Raw genomic sequence first — 25,898 nt, 5'->3', positions numbered from 1 at the left:
GCCTTTTCTTGTGGCATTGGATCAATGGCAGCGATTATGAGGAATGGAGATTAGCTTTTTATTTATCTTTACATGTTGAATTGTGAACTTGAGACTCAGCTTGGTCCTAGACTATTTAGCCAATTCATCATTAATTCAAATCTACTTGGTTTTTTTTACTGCTATTTCTATTAAGAACATATCGTTGAGTTACTCGTCAAATTAATCACATCAAACTGTGGCTGTGAAATCTATCATAATAGATGTTCCTAGCCGAGGTAGTTTCAACCCTAAAAAGAATTGATCTCAAAGCTTGTGTTGCTGTGAACAATGCGCTCCACAGACCATCTTTCTAAGTCCTTACAGAGACAGTGTAGTATTAAGAATACCCTTCAAGGATAGGAAAATGAAAAGTATTATACTAATGTTAAGGCTCTCACCATACCCAGAGCCAAATAGATTTAAATACTTTTGCGAAAGAAATTTACGTGAAAGTGACAAATATATAGAAAACGATCATCGCTTATTGCCGCTTAATTCACGCTTCCAAAAATATATAAAACTCTTCTCATGACGTACAGCAACATAAGTAGTACGTGAAGCGTACCTCCACCAATTCCCCACACAGAAACAATACTAAATAACGTCTTTATTACAAATGAACGTGTACCAACGGGCAGAGCAGCAATTATTTAGCATACCCTGTCCAACGGCTAGCTACGGGTGGGTATTTATGTCATGAAAAATCACAACAATTCCCTTGCTGTCGGTTGAACGTGCCAACCCCCAGGGTGGGAAACGCAATCACGCTCGTATGTACGTGAAATTTTTCAACTTTAATACCATAATTAACTCGTCCCAGCGTTCTATTGACCCCTCAGCACTCGGAACGCACAGCAGTAACCCGGTTTCTGCTTTTGCATTGTCAAATCCATGCTCCCCGTAACATTGGCACCCGCGAAAGGGAAATGTCCACTTACGCGTACTAATAATGCCAATTAATTTCTCCACACGTATAATAGCATTTTTATGACCACCATTAGACGCCCGGCAGTGGCAATGCATGTGGTACCGGGTTGAGGAATAAAAAAAGAAGCCCGATTCCACTGCTCAGCTGGAAGCGTCCTGTTCATTCGTTCGTTTCAGATCGTCTCGTGCTGTGAGCACACTTTATTGTGCTGTTCGTGGCATCGGGGACCCGTTGCTGATCTCTGCTGTACGCACGGCAAACAGCAGTTGGTCTGCAACTGATTCGCAACCGCACGTGAAGGTCACACCGCACCGACAGCGTTCGGTACGCGGTTGAATGATCCAATCGGACGAAGTAAACAACAACTTGTGCAGCTTTAACCGCGTGCATCACGCTGAACTCACGCTTTCCCGGAAGGAGTGGTTCCCCATTTTGGAGGCGCCCATTGCGTGACCTCGGCTCGACTCAAAGCGCACATAACACCGTGAGAAGCGAAAAGTCACGAACGCTTCACACTCTGGCACACTGGTGCTCCTCTAGCTCCTCCGGGAATCCTCCGGATTGCGTGTCCTTATCGTTTGTGTGTGTGTGTGTTAAGTATTGTCCTTGACCACACCGTTGGTTGATGCCACCCGAACGTCATCGGAGCATTCCCGTGGTATTGTTTCGTCCTCCCTTTACGATCACTCTTTCCGAACAAGGGTTGTGCTGGTCATGCTTTAAAATCTGCGCTGTGCTGAAAAGCCGGAAGTACACGGTTACAGGACACGTACCGTAAAGCGGACGCACACTGAATATTGCTTCGTCTCGCTGATCTCCACTGCTCTATGGACAGCCACTAGACTTGCAACCGCCACCTCCTGCTAAGGGCAATTGTTATGCAAATGGCCAAAGACCGTTGGGTTCAGCCGGGATGGCAAAGACTGAACGACCGCGTTATCTAGATGGAAGGGAAAACTTTTACGCCCCGTTTGGGGTGGCATTTCGAAAGCGCTCGGTTGTTGTTGCACCCATGCACCCATGACTGGCGCACGAGAGAGCGAGCGAGCGAACGGCATACCGGAAATGGGAGAAAATTATGGCCTATGTGGTGGCCGGTATGATGGCCTTTACCGCACGAAACCATGCTGACAAATTGACGAATTGAGGTCAGTTTTACTGCAGCGCAAAGTTTACCATCGAACTGGCCGCCGCTCGGTTTCGCTTGATCCGACTGGCAAAACGTGGTTTAAGCATCGTATGTAAACGATACAGTGTTGCAAAATTACACAAAATAGGATCAACTTATAGGATCAGATTTGGAGGTGCACGAAATGATGGAATAAAATGATGGTGGTTATGTAAATGGCGTCCTAAAATGATTGTATATTGTGATGCAAATGAGCTTAAATGTAACCTTTGCGAAAAGAACATATTTATAATTCGCCCTTCTTTTATAGTATTTCAGATCAAATAATTTGAGTAGATGATTTTCCAATTTTGCCTCACACATAGTAATAAACTGTGGTGCAACCCATTGTCCATTTTATCAAACCTTTCATAACGGTCTTACTTGAAGATATCTTTACTGAAGATATCACGCAAGGTTTTCAAAGACCAAAAACTACTCTTTCTAGTCGGGTACTGCCCGAAACCAGAACGCGCCAAACATTTATTCTGACAATGTTTCCCATTTCTACCACCACAAAATCAATGCATAATTGGAAAACTTTTAAATCAGCTATTTATACGACGCTGATACGCTTTTTGGACGCGCTACACATTCCAGTGCAACTCTCGGTGGAGTTATAAATTTAGCATCATGTCCACGAGGCCCCACAAGGTTGCTTCGGAGCAAAACGATGAGCCCGAACTTTCCCGAAGCCGGATTCAGGGAGGGAAACGAGGGTGATATTTTGCAAATCAACCTTCAAAACCAACCCATAACGAGCTCAAATCAACTCACCCTGCTATATCGACACAACTGTAACTGATTGGTTGGGCAGTACCGAAGCACTCTCTCCCCCCCAAAAACCTTGGGATAGAAAATCGTCTGCCACAAGAGTGAAGCAAATACGATTAATTATTGAAACTTTAAAACTCATTACAATCGATTTTCTCATGGCCGAGTTCTTCTGCCCGGCGTTTTCTGTTGAGGGTTTGGAGAATTGAGGAAACAATTTGAATTTGAGCTCCGAACTTGTGGAAGAAGCCGAAACGATAAGCTGCCACCCCCGAACTCCTTCCGAAGCCCGATTCCCCACTCGACCTCTTGGCCCGCATGACGCAACAGACATCATTTTGGCTTTGTCCTAGATTATCCTTGTCCACTTTGACCATCATCGGCCGGGTTGCTATTAGATCTGAAACAATGGTACCCGCACTCGTCAAACCGGACATCTAGTCTTCGCTCCTTCCCTACTTCCGGAGCCCTACAGCTTACCGGTTTTCTGGCCGATAATTCGGTACAAGCCTTGTCCTGCTGGCCAAACGGTTGGCATCGATAATCGAGTACCGAACACTCGCTCGTCTCCGCACGAGACTATCACGCTCGTACCAAGACGCAAGCGGTCAGTCCGGGTTTGAGTATCGACGAGACATAAAGCTATCGCTTCATCACAAGCTTTTGTTCCGTGTCCCGGTTTTGATGTCGTGTGGTCTGTGAACCAGTGAACCACCACCCGCCAGTGTGCAACCTGTGCAAACCCCTTTCTCGGTACGACAAATTCCACGTGAATGGTACTGCCGCCGGCATCACAAGCGTTCCTTAACTTCTTTCGGACGGAGCAGCGCGTCAAGGTAATACCGTATACTAAAGTGCGTGAATGGGTGGGTCCTATGAAGTGCGAGTTCCGGTGTGGTTTGCATCGTCCTACCAGTTACGCAATCTACTACAGATTGGTGAAGTTATCGTGCGTGATAAAGGGGAGAAAGTGGTAGAATTAATGTTCCATTTACTCTCTTTTGGATTAGTGCACAGTGAGGGTATTTTTGCTGCTTTCATTGTTTTGCTTGCGAAACTATTAGACGGAACTTGAGATACATTAGCACGGCAATTAGTTCCTGAGGGTGATGTCGGGAAGAGCTTTTAAGTTTTTTCGAGAGATACAGATAACTTCTGTGTGTAACAAAATATGATAAATTTGCTTTTAAAGATTGTTTAAAGAATGAGAATTGTTTGTGCTCCACGAAAGCTATAAAGTGGTTACATTTAATCTGTATTTAGAATGCAAATGATCATATATTATTTTCAATTAAAACTTATAGTTGAAATTTGATTCTGTAGTATATTTATCAACAATTTAGAACACATATTACTTTTACATAGAACAGATTTTTTGGAATAAATTCTAAGGCATCGTTATTCAATGCCACAAATTCAAATCACACAAGCAGATTGCATACTTTTAGGCGCGCTCTTCTAACCTTCAGGATGCACCCAGGAGAAACGGTTTTAATTAAACTTCTACATTTTGAAGAACATCAAATATATTTCCTCCTACTGCTTACAAACAACCACACATCCATATGCTGTCAATGCATGGATTAAGGCAAACTAATTCAATAATCGATCGTCCTCTCTTATCCCGGCGTTATATTCCGCGTCGGTTAAGCCGCAGTGATCCCTGCCTCGTGCCACATAATAGTCCTCAAAGCTTTCCAACGGCACAGTGACGTGCAACAATACCATTTCCCGTGCCCGGACGACATATCGAGAACGGATAAAAACTGGTATCAACGGAAAACAGAAAATTGAAATGAAAAAAAGCCACGCCACACTATCAGCCGGATGCAGCGAAAAACAAACAAGATAAATTATTCATAAATGAAATAGACAAACTTGCGACTGATCAACTGTGCACCGTTGTGGGTTGGTGCGTTCCCGTACGCCACAGAACAGAACAAAACCAACAACAAAAAAAACAATACCAAAAAAAACCTCAACTCTCCCCAGTATAGAGCACCGATTGCTAGTGCCTTTTGGTCTCCAATCTTCCAATGAACTCCTCCGTGACTTGCAGGACTACTTGCTTTTATGCTGATATACATGTTTCTTTTTTCGCCTCTCCTGCAACCCCTGTGACTGCTCTAGCAATTCAAATGAACTAACAGGCAAACATCGAAAGGGATTTGTTTGTGTGGACGGTGGTCGCCATCGGAACCTATCGCAGTTCCCGGCTCTCGTTGCCTAATTTATCGACGACGTGTCGAGTCCTGTCGACGCTCGCAAAGGGCGCGTTGCGGTTGACAAGAAAGTAAGGAGGGGGAGAGAGAGAGAGAGCCAGAGGCGAGAGGAAAAAATGTGATCCGCAAACAAAACATTTCGTCCGTCTTCGACCTGTCATTCAGATGACTGGTCAGTTCGTGTTCCAATTTCCTTTCGGCTTTCGAAAAGTCAAGGAAGGAGCGGCCGACCGAACTGAACGGCTGCACAAACGGTAGAGAAAGGCAACTCCGGCCCCCGGGCGGATATTTAGTCTATGAAGGTACGAAAAAAATATGAGCTCTGTGAAGAATTCATAAGCCAAGCAGTCGGCGCGGCAGCGAGGAAACATTGTTTGTTTTCGAGAATCGCTTTTTTTTTTTTGCTGCGGTTTTGGGACAGTTGCTATGCATGGAAAAAATGTGTACGTTTCAAGGTCAGCAAAAAAAAGGCTTACGGAGCTAGGACGATACAATAAAAGGACGGAATTTCCCTTGCAATATCCATGGTTGGCTTAAATCCATGATCGATGTTTTGGTCTTAAGAAATTAGCTCTTTTTTGCAACTTTTCGATTCTGTCATCATCAAGAATGTAAAATTTTTTGAGCATTTTTGTTGTTGAACGGTTATCTTTTAAGCAAGAACCACTTTTTCAGTACATAGTTTTCACAATATTTTACTTTTTAATCAATTTAAGGTTCATTTACTGATTCTTATACAGTAATTAACACTGCAACACTGTGTTGGGTTGTGTTACGCACTGATTGGGTCGTAATCGTGCCAGTCAAAAATCGAGCGACATCTACCTCGTTGATCGCGTCGCTGTCCTTTTGGGCAATAGTGTGGAGGCTATTGAAAGGATAGATTGATCCACAATCATTCAATCAACGTACTGTATGCGTGCAACTTACCGGCAGCAACACTATCATGCACTCATGTACCACAAAAATCGTTAACAAACTAAACAGAACAAGTAAAACGTACTTCATTGCGGTTGCACTACAGTACCGGTGCTCTTCGATCTTAACTCGAGCAACGCTTGAGAGCGATTAAATACGATCAGTTAAGCAAACGGGGTTCAATAAGTAACCATGAGAGCAAATGACCACCACGGGTAGAGCTCTTATCAACGGAACTTAGCACAGAGATAGACACCATTGCTTTTGTTTCATCGATTCTCGGTATGAAAATATTTCTCTGCCTCACTATAGCTCATCAGCTTGCACACAGTTTCCTTTGAAAAATGCCTTCGTAAAGCGCGTGCGAATGAATTGAAATTTAGTTTGCACAATGCCCGTTAGTTGCATTCTGAATATGAACGAATGCTGTCACAACAGACTGGCAAGCCGTGCCGGGGTTAAATTTTACTTTGCCAACGCAGCACATGGCACAGTATGCATGCTGCTACAGTAACGCATTCTCGCCACGATTCGATGACCACGGGTAATTTAACTGACAATTTAAAATTGCGAACGTAAATCACCGGAGCGGCATCGTACACTACCGCACAGTGAAACTTTTACCCTGTTTTGCTTTCTTGATTCATGGATGGTCGCGAGCTGGCTTTTCACTGGGAGTTTGGGGAAAAGTGCGCTGTAATCAATTTTGGGCTAACTTGCACTACCGAACCAGATTATCGGTGTAGTTCTCTTTGCGTATGAATTACTTTTTTGGTGGGTATTGCATGTTGTCAATGGTAAATTGTTTTGCCTGTAGAGATAACATCACATCTGTTGTGAAAATATAAATTAAATTAAGGATAAAACTAAGTCAAGGAAAGCCAGAAATTACTCTCGATCTTTGCTGAGCAAAGGAAGAAGAATTTATCAGATTTTTTAAATATAATTCAACACAGTTCTCTATACGTAACGAACTGTCAATATGCAACGTCTAGCTATGGTTTAAATATGAAGGATTTATTACTTTGCAATAACTCAAAGTAATATAACAAACCTACTTACTTACTACTAGTTTATAATTTCCCGCTTAGTGAACAACATCATCTCATTGTAGGCCGCATAAAAAGACTTTACCGAGCTGGTTTGTCTGTACCCACATAATGGCTTGATCACTCTCGACCTTCCTTCCGAGATCGTATTTTTTAATAGATAAAAAAGCCGGTCGGTCTTCCACACGGCAGTACCGGACTTTAAATCCTATGCGGACCCCATAGTGACGACTGACTATCCAACTACGTGGTATTTGGTGTAGGTATTTGATGCCCATTGTGACCAAATCAAGTCTTGAAACCAAGAAGAAATGTCAGGCGGGTCCGCTGGCACGGGTGACAGCAGGTCCGTGATCGAAATTGCAGTCGGATTGTTCCCTCGTAGTAAGGATTGACCAACCAACTACATGGCATCAATAAGCCTAGTAAGCTAAGCAATAGCTAAGAAGAAGACTCTTGATGTTCCATACAATTCCAGCTTTATTGGACGCTACAGTTTGTAGAATTTCTCAATCTGTAGTATGTCTCTTTGAAAGTATGTAATTTGTTAGATAACTGCATAAAGCATCGATCACCTACCTGTACGACATTAGTATCATAGTACAAACGGTACAAAGCATTTTCAGAAAAATGTACTGTTAAGAACTCTTCTATAAAGTTTATGAATAGCAATCTCAACAAATAAAATTATATATTCTTTTCATTTTTAAAATAGCACACTATACTTCGATTAGCATGCTTTTCGTTCAAATATATGTACTAAAAGAGGGTAAACTAACGAGCGTAGCAAAGTATCTTCCATTTCCAACGCCCAACCACGTTACTCACCGTTAAATGCAGGAAACATAAAAAGCACTCCTGTTCGGGCTTACCTTCCCAAGCAAACCCGACACCATTAGCGAACGCTAATTTTCCTACCAAGAGTCTATAATTTTAAAAGATAACCTTCTACTCGCCGTACACCCCGATAACCGATCCTTGTTTTGCGCTGCTAAAAGGAAGAAAAAAAAGCTCAACCAGCCCGCTGCAAGCGTATTAAAACATTACGATCAACGAACCGTGCCGCGAAGCGCACGGAACGCTTCCGCGCGTGTGATACATTTATGTTTTCTTTCGCTGCACTGCACAACATCTTGCCTTCGAGCTGCCGTCAGCATTGAATCGCACCGCCGCCGCGAAATGGCCAGCTTGCAAGCAAAAAGCACCATTATTTCTCGATTACGTTTCATTGACAACCGAGCGATGGCATCGGTTCCGTTGTAAGTCGCGTCGCAAACGAGGTTTGCCGGTGGTTGCGGATGGAGCGAGAAGTACACAACATATTATGCTCCCCGGGTGTCCCCTCCAGCGTTGCCGGCCATCCCACCTTTAGACGGCAGTTTGATGTCATGTTTCCTTTAATGTTATGGCCCCACAAAAACATCGAACGAACAAGGGCGCGCGTGTTTGTGTGTGCACGTGTAGGCAAAGCGATGGCGGATGGGTTTTGGCCCTGGTAGAGTTCCCATCCTTGTCATGAGCGCATTATGTGCAAGAGAAGCTTCTCCGCCCAGCAGTCGATGCCGGTCGCGACCGTATGTTTTACCGCGCTACGACACCCAAACAAACCAACGTTTTGGGGATAGGAAACACACTGGAAGGAAGATACGAAAGGACCACAGCAAGTTGAGAAGCTTTACGACAACACTCCACCATTGTTGCAAGGAGGAGATAAGTTAAGAAAATGGTATCTTTATCGCTCGAACTGACTCAAAAAAAAAACAAGCGTAACGGTGTTGCTTCCTGTCGCTTTCGTATAAGCGAAACAACCGGTACTGTGCTCACGTAACGCATAACGCTAACGTGTGCCCTCTATCGAACGAACTACTGGAGAATGGTTAAGACACGAGAAAAAAAAGCGATTTTCATGGCGCAAAATCAGTCCACCAAGCTTTAATGTTTCCCGCGTGGCAGTTGTGCAGTCGTGTAGTTTTATGAGACATCTACTTTGACGACTCCACGGTTGGTATTTCATATCATCTTTACCCACCACGACAGGTTCGAATCCCAACAGTCGCGTACTGTTCAGCCTGCACAGCTGATGCTTCCCGATGGAAGTACGTTTCTTCTGCCACAGCTAAACACATCCTGTCTGATCTGTGCTTATTTTTATCGCAGTCACGGCAGTCCCATTTTCGATTCCGATACGCTGCTACAGCGAGGGGTTATGCGTGGCAGAACATCCGATTCACACCACCGTCACTACCATCACCACCCCGGGGGACGCACGTAATTGCGTAAATCGATTAGGATTACTGCCACTTGGCTGCCGAGAGTACCGACCCCAACGGCACCACCAACGACCGTGTGATCGAAGTGATTGATTGATTTATAGCTCTGTCGCACTGGCTTATCTGCCGGTTTGTCTTTCACCGAAGTGTCCTGATGATATGTTTTACGAACGTTTCTCCATCCTCCACCCCGGGGGGGCTGGCAAAGAAGGATTCTATTACTTGCTGCAGCATGGGCGCCGGGGGTATGCTTTATCTGCCATCTCCTGGGAAAGTCAAATAAGTTGCGTGTTCGGCAAGATGGTGATGGTTGTTGGGTTGCGATAATTGATACAAAACCCATTCAATTGGACACAATACCGATGAGGATACAAATCGTCGCTCTGGTTCAACCGATTCAGATTGCCCGTGACAAATGGATAGCATTTATCTGAGGCCCTAGTTAAAGGTGTAGAAGACGGGCGCTTTGGTTTAAAGGTGTTTTGAGGTTCTTAAAACAGGCCAAACTAGGCCAAACGATAGTTTTGCAGCCTTCATGCTCTGATTTCGACTTTAAATTAAATCATATATCAAAAGGAGCGTTTAAAAATTATACAAACCTATCTCAATTAGGTGCACAACTTGGTGCACAACGGACTTTTTAATGGATGTTTTATTTTATTGAACACACGGCAAGACCGGAGTTCAGATCCCATCCGGACCATCCCCTCATAGTGAGGACTGACTATCCAACTATGTGGTATCGGAGAGTCTAGTAAAAGCCATTCGATGGTCGACGTGACGCTGGCGTGAAGGTCGTTAAACCAAGAAGAAGAAGCAAACTTCTCGAGCTTGTAGTGCTAAAGAAATAGAAAAAGAGTATACGTATCCATCAGCTTTACAAGATGAGATCGAAAGATAATATGCTTTGAGAGGGTAACATTTTTTACGGCTTAGCAAGTGGCATGCCTTGAACCTGTGACGGATTCCATTTCCTATGGGCGGAGGTGGCGGCCGCCAGGAGCTTCGCCTACCAGCGGGAGCCTCGCCGTTCAGGGGGCCTAACAGGTCGGCGAACATCCTGTGGATGGGAATCATGGTGTTGGGGACCAATATCCATTCCGCCATAAGGCCTCCAAATACCTGAACCTGAGTAGGGCTTTTAGTAGGGCATTGCATAGCTGTTTGATTGAAAAAATCCTTCTGAAAAATGACAATTACTAAGCAAGACAATGCATTGTTGGTGCAATAATGAAATGATTTTTTCAACTTGGCCTTATAGATTCTACTGCTTGATTTAAGATGCATTGAATTCATGAAAATTGAACGCCAATTTTTATTCAATTGATTTCAAAACGGTCGTTATCTAATTGCAGACATTATACACACAATACGTATTTAAAATTGCAGGGTAATTTTCGGGACAAAGGGACGATAACTTTACAATTTTTAATAGCCATTTCCGAAATGATTTCTTATAGAGCTACACAGCTGTACTAACAATTTAATTCAATCTCAATAGCTCGTGATACGCAACGCTGGCTTAATTCCGCCAAAATGCATAGCAAAATCATGAGAAGATTAATATCCATTTAATTAACATTGCTCTTAATATTTAATGCTTTTTAAGCTCCAATGAAACGAAATATACATTCAACTTTTTAACGTTTTTCCACGTATTAAACGTGGAAAATCAAACCCATTTAGCTTGGGTGCCCTCAGCTGCAGGCTTAGAAACAGATTGCACCGAACAATCGGTACCATTTTAATGAGATTCTCGATTTATTACTCACCCACCATTTTTACCAACCTTTTTCTCCCCAAACTCGATCACGACCGGCCTACCACCACCAGCAAATCATCCGCAACAAATCACATTTATCGCTTCCACCCATCAACTGTACCGCACCAAAACGTCGTGCAAACCGACAATGACAATCACAAAGTGGCAAATGCAATGAAATTTCAATGCAATACCATCACACAACACGGAGCCGAGAGAGAGGAAAAAAAAGAGCAGAACTGGAACTGAAAAACAAACACAATCCTTTCATTTTGCATAATACCCCAATTCTGTGGGCACCACGAAAACTGCATCAAACCCGTAGCAAATAGGCACAAATTAGAAAACTCTTCCTTCCCCAGCGGAATCGCTTAAAGCAGGCACCCCTCGTCAACAGCGGGTGGCACCTACACGCTGGGGACCGGGAAGGTTTGGCAGCAAAGTGGACGCTTGGGGTCGGCAATAACCGAATGCATCATCACATTATTTGGCCAGCACGGCAATTATTTATTCTATTTCAATTGCGCCCGGTCACGGCCTCGGGTGTTTCGTGCACTTCCCATTCGCTCACCGCTCAGGCCCCAAAATGGCCTTCGTACATGGCCGGAAACCGTTCTGGCGTGTGAATGTTTATCGTGTTTCGTTTCATTTTTGCCCTTGCCCTTGCCTGGCCGGTTAGCTCTAGCGAGCCCTGTCAAAGAGCGGTGCAGCAAACGAGCTCCATTTAATTCCCACCGAGGTTCTAGTCGATGTTGTTCTTTTATTTTTTTATTCCTAGTCTTTCATCCTGTGGTCGATGTGTGAGAGCTGTTTGCCCGATAAGCGAGCAGCACAACCATCCGGTGCTGTGATATGGGAGGCGGGACAGGGCATGTGAAAGGATGAGCCAGCTGTCACTGGTCGCGTCACGTTTTGTAGGCGTTTGCTGTGGTTTTCCGGCTTCATAAAATGTAAAATATCTTCCACACCCGCGCCCCGGCGTAGCGTTTCTCCCTTCTCGATCGAGCGTGTGGTAGAAATAAGCATGTTTGATACAAATTGTTCTATTTTATTTTTTCCCATTCGACAGCATTTTGTGCAGATATTGGCGCGTTTATGAAGCACACACAATCCAAACCAAATAATTCCCGAACCGGATGTGCCGTGCGGTTGTAATCGTGCACCCAAGGCAAAGATAGCTAGAATTTTCCAGTAAAGTGAGCGATAATGCAACCACTTCCTGGTGTTGCAATATGATCTATCGTTTGTACCAGTGATAATAGGCACACCTAGTTCGGCCAGTTTTGCCTTTTCTACTCAGACAGACGGATTCAATCACTGTCCTGCTGCCTGTCTCTTTTTATTATTGGAAATTGTTTTGCCACGGTGTAATGGTGAGCATTATTTATTGATAGAAAAGCAGCTATCTTTGAGGAAAGGAAAATAGATTCATAGTGGATTGTATGCTGAGAACAAACATCCAAATGTACAATATTTTTTACCCACAAAATATTGTTTTAAAGCAAACCAACAATGAGATGTAGAAACTCATAACTGGAAGCTGTTACAGAACCTTCTACTAAGTCATGCCGGCCACCTAATATCTTAATTTATTTAAATCACTCTGCCAGAAGATCTCGTTAGATGGTCCGTTGGTGAGACGCCACTCTTCACACGGCCGAACCGAGGTTAAAATCCCATCCAGACCGTCCCCCCGTAGTGAGGACTGACTGGATAGTCGTATCAATAAGTCTAGTAAGCCTCTCTGTCCTTGTTACAGACAACAGAACAAATGGGAATCAATGCCCAATCGCCTCGTTTAATTTGTGCATTGAACCAAAACTATCTGAACCAAGACTATCTTTAGATGGCATTGAAAATAGAATTACTTCAGATTAATACATTCTATTGAAAAAAATTACCACGGCTCAATGACAGGTCCTTAGTTAATTTATTGAGAAATTAAATAATCAACGTTCCCTTTTCAACCTATTCTGAGCTGAAACTTCAACTTCGAATCAATGATTGAATAAGGACCTTCGATAGGTTTTGTGTTAAAAAATCTACGTGCTCAAAGGCGTATTTTTCTCAATTGGCAACTATGCTTAAGACGGCACGTTATGTATAGCAATGTCCATCTTTTTCATGATGTTTTTTCACATTATAGATGAATGTTTAAAACATTCCAAGGATAAAGTCTAGCCAGTAGTGGATCGAGCTGTCAAGAGGCTCCAGATGTTATATATATCGAGACCCATTAAAATCGTAAGTGTTGACCAGAGGGAGAGAGGATTACTTAGTGTTATTCCGCCACTGAGACTAGCCTCCACCATTAAGGTCCCGATTTTTCTCATTAGATTTGCGTACATTTAACAAATCGTAAAGCATTATTGTTCCCTTTTCGGTTTTATAATCATTATACAAAAATGAAAAGATGTTGGAGAACTACAAGTAGTTGACTTTTTTGGCAATACTTGTTCCAAAACACGCTGTTAAATTTGGTCTGTACTTACTAAGAAACAAAACTATCAAATGAATGTTACTTCATGTCAGTCCTAACAGTTCCTAAACGTCTCTCCTAATAGTGTAATCTGGCGACAAAGTGTCAATTTCTGAAGTAAATGGATTTAGTTCAATATATAGAAATGAAGTCAGCTTAAAAGATCAATAAAACTATGTCCTATTCTGTTATTATCATACACAAAAATTACACAAACGATCACGCATTTGGGTAAACTTAAAACATATCTCGTTTACTATTATTATAAAATAATCTTTCGTATCCTTGCCCACCTAATTGAGTTATGTTAATTTAACAGAACAACACCAATCCACACTGTGCTCTTTTCTCGCCATAGCGTTTATCTAAGATCCAGATAATCGTTTCCCCGAATAATCTATTCCTTATCAAAACGATCTCTTTCCACTTGCCTTGCACGTTTGCTGTTGAAACTTACGCCGTAAACTAATTAATATATCATTCTACCCAGAGCCTCTGGCACCGCGCACCACTTGCTCGGAAAGTCGTGCACCAGTACCGTAATTTCGTACTAACAATAACAACGTAAATTTTCTTAAAAAGAAGAAACCTCGCTCATGAACCGTGAAGCAGCGAAGAACCTGCTAGCGTAAGCAACTGTCCCAAGATTGGGGGGGACCGCCCGAACTAAAGAGGATGTGGAATGGATTTAGCTTTTATCGCTCGCCATCGCTTCATGTTCGCCGGTGTCAGTTCCGCTAGTTCCTTAACGGTTTCGGTCTTCGCCATCCCGCACACCCGAACCGAACCGTACCACACTACTGCCTTTTCGCGAACGCAAACAACCCTGTTGCAGGGCCGGACGTGCTTTACCACGGTCCCAAAGTAGACGGGCATCGTTCCGCCCGAACGAAACCTTTGGCAGTTTTATCTCGGCAGTGGTTTTTATTTACCCTGACCTGGGGCTTCCCCCGGTTCTTCCAGCGGTCGGCTACTACTACTTGTTGCCGGCCGAATTCAGTCGTCCTCACGATTTACTGCACACCGGGAGCTTCAGGACTCCAAGGCCTGTGGTTGTGTGCGTCCGGTTGCATTAGGGCCCGTGGCCGTGTGACACGAGAAAGCACATAAAACCACACGGCCATAGGCTGGCACGCTTTCTGGCACAGTCGTGGCCGTGGCCGCACTTGTTGCCGTTGTGCCAAAGACAGCTTGGCCCTTTTGTTTGCGGTACAAGTGTGGTACATTGCCGATCGGTTAGGCGGCACACGGCTAAACACTGGGCAGCAAAAACTGGACCCCCGTTCGAGGCGAGTGAAACCGTCAAACGCTGGCGGCCACTGGGAAACGGCCGGAAAAACGACCGGAAACAATAACACCGCCTGTTTGACTACGTACGGCAGCTTTCGCTTTCGAAGGGTAGGGAAATTAATGTACTTTTTCATCGAAAGAAACTGTGCCACGGGAAGGATGTAGATGAGTTTCCGTATTATTTTTTTGAGAAGGGGAAAACAGGGACAGAAGAGAAGGAAATTTATGAAGCTTAAGTGAATACAGAGCACGCAACTCAGACCATGGAATTCATGTCTCAACTGATGAAAGATTGTGTATTAAGCAAAACTACGAGTGATCGCAATTAAGTTAGTTATTATTGTATACAAAAAACCGAACTTTTGGGCTAATTTATCGAAAATTATATTAAAACTAATTGTCTACATATAAAAATAATTGTAAAGCTGGTTGTCAATTGAAATGTAAACCTAGCACAACTCTAATGATAATCAACATAGTTTTAAAAATTGAATTATTTGGATCTGTTGAATATATTTTTCAAGTTGCTTGAATTTTCCTCCCAAATGTAACAGTCACATCCACTCAAACAATCCATCCCAGCCCTAGCGGGTCAACAACCTTACATTATCGAGCGTAATATCTACATTAAATTACTTGCCCAGTATTTATAGTTCTCACTCTTGGTCTCCAAAATCGCGTCCCGTTGCGTCCGAAATGTGTAAGCCATTCACAATTGTCAGCCAAAAGTAATCAGCCGCACCACCGTTCCAATCGTCACCGTTCCTAATCATGCCATCGTACCAAAAATCATTTCCATTTCTACGTACACACCCCCAACCGGTATGGCCGGGAAGCTAGCACGGCCACAGTGACAGAAAGCAACCATTTGCCCCAAAGAGTCTCCGGTCTTCACACTCATCGGTGCGAGTGTAAAGCAACACAGAACACAAATGACATTTGCCTGCCTGACAGCCCCGACAAAACCCCGTCGTCCAACATGGGGCCACTTCGCTGACCATTATTTAATTCCAGAAGCCGGGTTAGCGGACGATCCCGATACGTGAATTCGGTGGTGACCGACCGGTCTCGTCGGCGAATGCTGCTCGCAAACGGTTGACCCCGGCTCCCAGGCTGGCAAACGAAATATGCATAATTTTAGCTGACGTTTACGTTTATCGTCATTATTACAAACGATTACGGTTATTAGCGTACGCCTTCGCTTGCAAAAGTGGCACCAAGGCACCAGATACTGTCGCATTCCCGATTCTCGCCAGTCGCATACCAGACGGAACCAAGGTCTGGAGCGCTTGTGTAATAATCCAACAGCATCTCCCATTATCTCTTGCCCAGTCCTGACAGAAGGGACAGTACGTGGTTCGGTCTCATATATGCGATCACTCTGTTGGCAAGGATGTGTTTCCGCGAGTCCTAACAACCAATTTCTAACCTCCGGAGAGCACATGATGATGATGATGTGTACACACACGTACTTTCGCCGGACTCCCGGCACATCAGTACATTTTGCACATCGGTACCGTGGACGCGGTGTTTGTGTGTGCCATGGTTGACACTAGAGATTGGGCCCTTTCCAGCTGAACGCTTTCGGCTTTCGGAGGAGCTAAAGTGATTAGGAAGTAATTAAAATGCATGAACACATTCGTTATTTATGGATGCGAGAGAAGCCATTTCATTGCCACAGCTGGACACAACACAGTCGCTGTACCAGACAAAGCGAACATTGGACATTGATGTGACAAAAAATCAATTGCACACTCGGGCTCTTTCGGTGTGAAGGTAATTAGAAATTTTGGGAAAAATGTGCCACTCATGCGAGTCTCACTACGGACACTGCGAAGCTGTTAGAAGAGGGTCGATAAATGTTAATTACATTACTGGAATAGTTTATTAGTCCCCTTCGGCGATGATGATTTGCTGGCTGACTGATCTGTGCTGACTGTTTCTCCAATGCACCATCAAAGCTTTAATTGAGCTTTAATTCATGGTTTTTTTTAAAGAACTTTATATTGATCATTCAAAACTATGTTCACAAGTACACTCAGAACGCACCGGATAGTAAGCGATATACTTAAACAGATTACCAAAGCACATTTAACTTATTTATCCCCAAACCATCTCCAAGAGGTAAGTAATGGTGTGTAAATCACGCAAAAGCGCTTTGGGGGCACGCACCCGAAAACCCCCGGACACGCAGTAAGCGCGCGTACGATAAATCCGTCAATACGTAAAACTTTGCCCATTAGTTCTTCTGGTCCGTTCTGCACTGGCTGTTGCTCGCAAACATACCATACCTAAACATACCAATTACCGACACAAATCCACCCCAACAACACCACTCCACTAGTCAAAATGGAACAATCCACTGAACCAACAACAACCACAGTACACGCTGGCACTACAGTACGGGCGGGACGAAAGGACGATCAACGAGCGAAGTGGTAGCACAAACGGCACACCGCAACGGGAGTAGGTTTCTTCTGCATCTTAAGCATTGAGCTGCTGTGAATTGCTTTACTAGTTGGATTTTTAATTGGTAGTGTTTGGTAGTGTTCTCACCGCCTGATATGCTTGCCTTAGTATCTTAGTGTATTTGGGAGTTACAGTCTCTACAAAAGGAGTGTACAGATCGAGATCAGATGGAGTACGTTGACATTCAAGCACGATCAATATTATCATTACTGTGTGCTACAATGTATATACTAAGTTACAGTCAGCTGTCAATCAATCTATTTGCTCTCAATCTATGCGCCTTGTTCTGTACAATTACTACTGTTTAAAGTACTTACTTTTAAGTACAACACTCTCCCTACCATTACTGTCTCGCCTGTGTGTGTGTGGGCCTCGCCAAAGCGCACCTACTTCTTTCTGCACACTCTATCTTCCACTATACTGCTGTATCTAGGTAAGCTACTAATATCCCTACTCCCTTTTTGACCCTTACAATCTGACAATTCTACGATCGTACGGAAGGATCACAAGATCTTACTGAAGGATCACAAGAACCGATTCAGTGTACCGTATATTTTACAGCCACCGATGTGTACAAATAATTTGCGAAACAAAATAAATTGATACTAACACGTGTAAAAAGATATGCACTTTTTGCAAAATTTAGTATCGAACCACATACTTGACCTGCTACGAAGACTTGCTACGAATGATAAAGCTTCCTCTATAGGAAGTTTAAAAAAATATATATATGCAAAATGTATCTTTACTTCCTCCTTCAAAACTTCCCGATTCTCTAACCCTCTAAACAATGCGAGCACTGGGCTCCCCAAGGGTGGAACACTACTAATGTGAACTTTTTGTTTTTGTATCTCTGTGTGTACTCTCCAACACGTTTACACCCCGTTTGCCCACCCGATGTAATCCGTGCAGTGTGCCCAAGGTCGTGCAGCATGGCTAGAAAGAGGAAGACGTTGCAGCGTACAGGAAACACCCGCCTCTTGCCATCGACGATGGGTCAAACGGAATCGGGTAAGTACTCGCGTTCTCTCCTGTTCTCTCCGTCAGCTCACTAAATGCATTTAACAAATCTCCCATTACGACTAGATACAAGACTCATCGTTAGGTGGCTCCTCGGACGATGAAGACCTGCTCGGCGTACTCAGAGGACCCAGTTCATTCGCCAATGCCTTCCTATACGTAGGTTTAGGTACCATAGCAATCGGTTTAGTGATAGCATTCGTCGGTACCGGCGAGAAAGGGTTCAAAACGGTTGAACTAAGACTAATCGGGCCATCGTTAATTGGTGCGTACGGGGTCGGGTGAAGCGACACACGACATCATATGACACGTTTGCGTCTGCTTCTTACCAATTGCAGGTCTCGGCTTATTTTGTTGTATATTACGTATCCTGTTTTGTATATGCCCATCCCATTGTATATCATCTAGTCGTAGAGCGCGAGATAAGAAAAACGCCAAGATAGACGCAGATCATAGAACTTCCCTGTTACGAGGCGACAGTAAACGAGTATCGATAGCACGCGGACCTCACATACCGGTAAGGTTCACTGAGCTAAAGCTTTTGTGTTGAAACAGGAATACTAACACGTCATATTTGCCTGCACTTGTAGACTAAACAGCCTCAAATATATCCTAAATCGATCGTGAAAACTAAAACCTACGAAGGTGTGGAGGCACTGAGGCAGATCGCGACGACGTCGCTCTTTCTGCAGAACGAGCAAAAGGTGTCGTCGAACCGGATTGTTCCTATTATCAAAGAACCGGAGAAGCTAGAAGGTAAGACTATTCGACATTATTCCGTACACAATCATATGCTTATAATTTCCCGTCCTTCTGCATTGCAGAACCACCTTTAGAGCTGAGGAAGATTGATCCCCGACGGGATGAGGCTGCGATCGTGAGCATATCGGACGGGGAAGAGGATTCCCATCGAAGACAAGCGGCCGCCCAAGCGTCCGACACGCAGGTGATAGATCTTACCGGCGAAGACCAAGACGAGGAACAATCCCATTCGCCCAGCAGTGGCGCGAGCCACCATCAGCGCAAGGACAGCAAGCTGCGTCGCCAGCGAACCTCCGTTCACCAGCAAAAACCGGCCCGAGAATTGCAGAACTCGGCGTACGGTGCTAGCAATGCGATACCGAGCGAACCTCCGAATCTGCTGATGGAAACGTCCCTCATGATCATCGGCCCAACACCACTGAGCTCACCCACAAAATCGGTGTCCGCTAGCCCACCAACCACTATCCCCGGTGGCACATCTTCACTCACCGTTCCGACCAAATCCGCGAATGGGTCCGCCGTGCAACCAAGCAAACACTCCGCACCCGGCCCAAGCTCTACAGCAGGCAATCTGCTAACGTTGCCACCCGCTGTCAGTTCGGCGGCTGGGACGGGTGGACCAACGGTCAGTTTCGCCGGTAGTACACCGCTACCGGGTCAACTTTCGCCACTGCCATCGACGTCGTACCTTTCCTCGTCGGTTGCCGGTGGTTACCGATCGTCGGCCACTTCCTCGCCGCTGCCCGGTTTCATACCGTCTGTCTCGCCGCACTACCACAGCAACAGCAGCAGCAGCAGTAGTAACTACATCTTTTCGCCACCGCCTTTCACGCAACACGAGCCGATCACGCTAGGAACCAATACGATCACTACGGCGGCCTCCACGCTTATGCACACGCCGTCAGTGAACTCCACCAAAACCGAACCGGAACTAGTGTTAAGTCCAGCGAAGTTAGGACAGTAGATTACAATTCATCCACAATCCAATCTCTCTCCCTCCCATCTAGTACAACTGCAGCGTGTACGTAGCAAACACATCTCCTTTTTCCATGCCTCTGATAGACTTATACACCGCCCCCAGTAGAGGGAAAAAAACCTGCGCGAAATAGCCGTGGCGTGCGGAGTGTCTCTCACAAAAAGAGATCGATCGATCGGCTCTAGGATCGATAGTAATGGGGACACATTAAAAAAAAAAAAAAAGGCCAGAATGCTACTACATGCTACCCCAGCCACGTGGTAACCGGAAACCCGCAAGCAAGCAAGTTACTTTTCCCCACATTGCATTGAGAAGTCTACGCACTCGGTGATGTCTATTGGTTTTCGCGCTTGGACACAGCTTTTGAAGTATTCTTCATACCGGCATGGCTTGTTGCTGTGAAAATCATGATAATTAAAACTATTTAAACAAAACAAGACAGAAAACATGTCCTAGTGTCTAATAGGCTCTACATATCGCCATCGGATTGTGTAAAAATGATTGATATTGACAAAGTATATATATTTTTAACGTGTAAATTGAGCAAAACTTCTCGTGGCAGCCTTCTCACACACGCAACAACAACAAAAGCTGACGACGCTACTGATCGGGGAGGGATCGTGCAGAAAAAAAGCCCCCATATTCCTCCCATTTTCGAACACCAAATCAAGGATAGCATCATTTGAGCGCAATAATGCTTGCCCATTAGAGCATGGGGAGGTTGTGTAAGAATGACAACACAACAGTGTAACGAGATACTTCCATAAAGTGTGAGAACCAACCAACCAACATCCCTGCTTCTGTTCGGTAGGCTTTAGTTAGCAAGCTTTAATCCGTTTGTTGATCGGAGCGGACGTACTATTTCGTTTGCCAGTGTCTTTACCAACTGCTGGTCCGGACTTGATATATCATTTCCATACAAAAATGTTTCTCTTCAAGTCCAACGCAAACCTATCCAAACCATCCCGCCCGGTGTATCAATCCGACAAACACTTCCAGAAAATCGTTAAATGTCTACTAGCGTAATCGATACAGCAGTTACGTAGAGCCCTTGTGCTGGTAAGGCACAACGCCCAATGCCCCTCCCCGCTGGTGCTTTCGGCCTGTACATTTTGTTCCACAGATGATGATAATCTCTAATGTACCCTGTTACGTTCCTTGATGCACACAATAGGAGTTGATTATAAATATATGTGTTGAAAACAAGTTATGAGAAAGATTTTATGAGCGCGATCGTTCGCCTAGCGCGATGTTTGCGACCTATTGCATTGTTAACTAAGTTTAGATCTTTTATTCAAACCCATTCCGGCAGGAAGAATGCATAATCGTTAGAAGAGAGACTACAGAGACGTTAAATGATGTATAGTTTGGTGGATATTGCAGGAGAGATTATGATACGATGAGGGAAAAGATCGGGAAAAGATGATAGAAAAAAAGACAAGCAATGAAACAGTTGAAAGCAAATTCGCACAACACAGTTAGTGGTTCAGCAAAGATGGCTATCGGCAAACAAAGATGGCAGAACATCCAAACAATGTCGCTCTAGTTTGCGGCCTCATCGGTAAGGTCAGTACTATGGAAATCTGTTTTCTTTCTAGATTTCAGCTTTAGATTTCAGTATCGGGTATAGTTTAAAGTTAAATGTTATGGTATAAGCGATTACTTTTAAACTCTGCTTAACAAGTCACACCATCTTGGATTATACCGTAAAGCAAATAAAAATACTAAGTTGAATAACTCATGTACGGTAAGCGGTAGCTTCCAGTGTAACAAGAAATCAAAAAGGGAGGCTCCGGACGACTGTAGAACCTGTGCACGATACAATAGATGTGTTTAACACAGAAAACAGAGATATATTTTCCTAGCTTTAGTTTCTTTCGTTAATGTGCTGGAACACGCGAAAGAAAAGCTGTTAGTACTCCCCTTCCTAGGCCAGTGCTTAAGCAGCATAGTAGCAGCAGAAGAGCAGCGTTCATTGAACGTATGCTAGCAAGATAACAGCAACAGACAGGGTTAGTTATTTGAAGTTATCACATGAAAGGCAAAATCAAATAACTCACCAACAATGTCCATAGTAGATTCCATTTTCGGTTAAAGGTTGGCGCTACAAACAGGGCTACAGGTTCATGTGTACGATCGTTGTGGCCCGGGCTATGTTTAAATTGACTAATAAAACCCCAACAAAAAGACCAAATGTGCGCAACGGTAGTAGAAAACCTAAAACGGCAGGCCAAAGATAACAAACAAAAAATCAAACTATTGCCTAATGTAAACCCAAGAGCATCGCCATCACTGCAACAGTGTGTCCACTCCCTGCACACAGGAGTTGTGCAACAAAATGAAAAACTAATTCAAACCAACGTCTGTACACAAAGTCAGTTGAACGCTTCGGGCAGCAGCGTAAAACTGGTGAGCATAAATTAAAAAAAAATATTGCAACCAGTTGGCGAAACACTAAAACGCTGACTTGTTGCTCACATGGCTCTAAAACATAACCCCCCCCCCCCCCCCCCCCCGCATAAGAATTACAAGTAAAACCCGCAGCATCATAACATGGTCATGCATAGCAAGCTGTAAAACTACTTGTACTACGCGAAGAAACTGAACTGAAATTAATCGATGATCGATGAGTAAACGAACACACAAAAAAGAGAAACAAAACCAAAACACACTGCAAAACAGCAAAAGAATAAACGTGTAGGTTATAAAACAGGCAAAATGAACGATATGCAGCAATCTGAATATGAAAAATAAATGTGAAGAGACAGAGACACTGCGAGCAAGCGAAGAAACGGAGAATGTGAGGGAGATGTTAATAAGAAAACGGTATGCTTTTTTTGGTGTACGCAGCTTCTGCCCAACCATGATGACCATTAGTAGCTGCCAACATGTTTACTAAGCTGAAGATACTGATAAGATGTGGTAAGTTATACGTATTATTTTTTAGTATATGTAACTAACATGAAATCACCAGCATTGAATTCTCATCGTCTACTGGTCACGTCACGTCAATCAATAAAGGACTCCGAGCGCGTTTTTCTATTTCAAAAAGGCAATTTCGCCTTCTTCTAAAATTCAAAGTATATTTCACTAGAAGGTAACAATTACTCCCACATTACCCCTTTAGTTAAGGCGGCTTCACCCTCTCGAGGTAGCTCTTTGCAATCTTCAAGCTATTCGCCGTCAGTGATCGCGTAGCTACCGGGAGGCCTCACCATTCACATGTTGGTGATCAGTAGCCCTCTTCTCTTTAAAAAGAGCTACTTCACACAACACTAACCACATAATTGGGTAGTCAGTCCTCACTATAGAGGAACGGTCCTGATGGAATTTGAACCTCGGGCTTACCGTGTGAAGACAGTACGCGCTGCCACCTCAACAACGGACCGTCCAACCAACGACCGTTTTCTTTCTCCATCATACATTTCTATTTCTAAAAAAAAAAGGATTACAAAGGTTATGCTGGACTCTATTATTTATCCTAATTTTTGGTTTGTCGTTGTTGAGACATGTTTTAACATGCAACATAAGCGAAACACTTCAAGTGTTAAACAGCCATAAAGTTCGACGGTAAATAAAAAATAGCTCTTAAAGAGCTTTTAAGCTGCAATCAGCTATACTCTAAGCTCTTTAACGCACTCTATGAACAACATATGTGTTTCCTGACGCATGAAAACTAAGATTACGCGTCTCACTCTATCAAGAGAGGGTAGTAAATAGAAGAAAAATTGATAAAACTTTTAACATAAAGCATCACTAATCATTTTTTTATATAAAATTGAGAAGGTACTTAAATTGTTACATGGAAAATTCAAGTATCCCACACTCCTTGCAAAATTTTTAAAGCAAAATTATGGCAATTCATGCCTATTGATCAAATTATTGTTTCAGAAATATTGCTTGCATATAAAATTTTTAATTTTATGCTGTATTATTTTTTATAATTCTTTTACCGAAATGATCACTTGCGAAATATTTTACGCTGATGACCGATAACCGATCACAGTGCGCCGTGTTGTCAAAATTAATGTAAACAACGTTTAAAACTGCGCGCTATTTTAAACGGAGAGTAGCGTCTTTTATTTATTGACTTTTAGCGTCCAGTATCTTTTGTATTTATTTTGCCTGTTTTACTAGCTTTAAAAATGACCATGGCCAACGATCAGCCAAGCAGTAGCAGTCGGAAGTCGAGTGCTACAATTCAAACCACCATCCATGCTGCTATGGCGAAGATAAGCAGCAAAGCTAGGAAAAACCCGCTTCTACCCCCAAGACATGGCAAACCGGCAAGCGCATCGGAAGTGCCGAGTACGTCCACCGTATCCACGAACCGTACAGAAGCGTCCGAATCAAAAGTGTTAAAACCTGTCAGTGAATTAACCCCCACAAAGCATCCACGTCAAGAACCGTGCAATACCGGCAACACAGACGAAACCCAACCGTTGGACAATGTGTTCGCACGGGAACTCTTTTTCCGGCACACCAACATCAACCAAGTTGTCGCAAAGAAACTGCCGGCACGAAGTGAACAAACTCGTCAAAAGTATGCGCCACAGCTGTACCGGCTGTACGTCCACGAACCACAGCAACGCATCCGGGAGCATCTACATGAGATACGGTTTGACACACGCTTCCACGAAGGTTTGTTGAGTATGGCGTTGAAGCTGCCGCTCACCAGTGAGCAAGCATGGAATACGTACAAAGAGACGCTTGCCAGTGCTGGGATTCGGCAGCTATGCTTTGTCGATATGACACAAAACAATCTTGTGCTCGAGCATCAGACAAAAGTGATCCGTAAACTGCAGGCCGAGTTTCGAAACTGGTCCGCAAAGCTGAACAAATTGCCGAGCTATCTAACCATGTACCAACGGCAGCGGGAAACGGATGATCGTAAATTTCTATCTTTGCTAAAGCATCATTCCACGCTGAAGGACTGCTGGCCACTTGAACCATCGTACGTGGTGAGAAAACTGCTGCAGGAACGATGGCTTCCGAGCGGAAAGCGCACTCTCTTGATCTGGACCACACTGCGGTTTGATGATGATCATTTGAACCGGAAGTATGAGGTGGGAGAGTATTCGAAATTTCGGTTCAATGTAGAAGTTGATCTGGAAGAATTGATGGATCGAGAAGAAATCGATACGCAAGCGATCGATTTCCGTTCGGTCGTAGAGGATGATGAGCGCTGCGTTACTCCGATAAATGGTACCGACGGCTATCAGTCATCCAGTGGAGAGAGCGTTCTACAGGAAACTGTAGTGATGGAAAATACCGTCATTGGTACGGATTCTGTGCTGGAAGCGCCTCCAGCTGAAAAAGAACCTGCCGTACAAGCGGAAGCTATCCAAGAGACGGAAAGCGTTCCACGGAATCGTCATACCTTTGCTGTACCGGTCAATACTGTAAAAGAGATCATTGAAAACAAACATTCTTCTACGGCAAGAACATCGCAGCGAACCCATAGTACGGGCGGTAACGAAGCTGGCTACTCGCTTGAGTATGTAAAACATTTCACCAACATATACGAATTTATTGTCGACAATTATTGGGAGCTTAACCGGGAGAAAACCTTCTCCCTCACGCTAGAGCAAGTGAACAAAAAGGTGCGTAAGTTTTACCACATATGTAAGGACACATTCGCACGCCAAGAGCTACCGGACCGGATACGGTTGCTTACGGCACAGGAACAACGGGAACAAACGGCCAAGGGTCCTCTAGCGTGGGCAATGGAGCGACTAAAAAACGCGAAAACCGCCCAATTGAAGAATGTACCTGATGTGCAGGAACCAT

At 43.9% G+C, this 25,898-nt stretch overlaps 4 protein-coding genes across 4 annotated transcripts in view; 3 read left to right on the top strand and 1 right to left on the bottom strand.

The window, feature by feature from the left end:
* The window catches only part of LOC126564059 (uncharacterized), a 59,408-nt gene extending 39,312 nt beyond the window's left edge, over positions 1–20,096 (top strand). Inside the window, exons 2-6 of the mRNA XM_050220971.1 lie at positions 18,263–18,361; positions 18,437–18,635; positions 18,709–18,887; positions 18,961–19,126; positions 19,195–20,096. Coding sequence (XP_050076928.1) covers positions 18,263–18,361; positions 18,437–18,635; positions 18,709–18,887; positions 18,961–19,126; positions 19,195–20,096 — 1,545 coding nt within the window. The remainder of the gene's footprint in view (positions 1–18,262; positions 18,362–18,436; positions 18,636–18,708; positions 18,888–18,960; positions 19,127–19,194) is intronic.
* The window catches only part of LOC126564400 (pre-mRNA-processing factor 17), a 375,930-nt gene that overhangs the window by 175,568 nt on the left and 174,464 nt on the right, over positions 1–25,898 (top strand). The window lies entirely within an intron of this gene.
* Positions 1–25,898, bottom strand: part of LOC126565285 (uncharacterized) — a 433,172-nt gene that overhangs the window by 352,134 nt on the left and 55,140 nt on the right. The window lies entirely within an intron of this gene.
* Positions 24,260–25,898, top strand: part of LOC126560423 (uncharacterized) — a 3,459-nt gene continuing 1,820 nt past the window's right edge. Inside the window, exon 1 of the mRNA XM_050216383.1 lies at positions 24,260–25,898. This exon is cut by the window's right edge and continues 985 nt beyond it. Within this exon, the coding sequence (XP_050072340.1) occupies positions 24,260–25,898 (1,639 nt within the window).

The sequence above is a fragment of the Anopheles maculipalpis genome, chromosome 3RL, assembly GCF_943734695.1.
Source record: "Anopheles maculipalpis chromosome 3RL, idAnoMacuDA_375_x, whole genome shotgun sequence".
Classification (NCBI taxonomy): Eukaryota; Metazoa; Arthropoda; class Insecta; order Diptera; family Culicidae; genus Anopheles; species Anopheles maculipalpis.
Note: the sequence above shows the minus strand (reverse complement) of the source record. Positions and strands in the feature narration are given on the sequence as shown.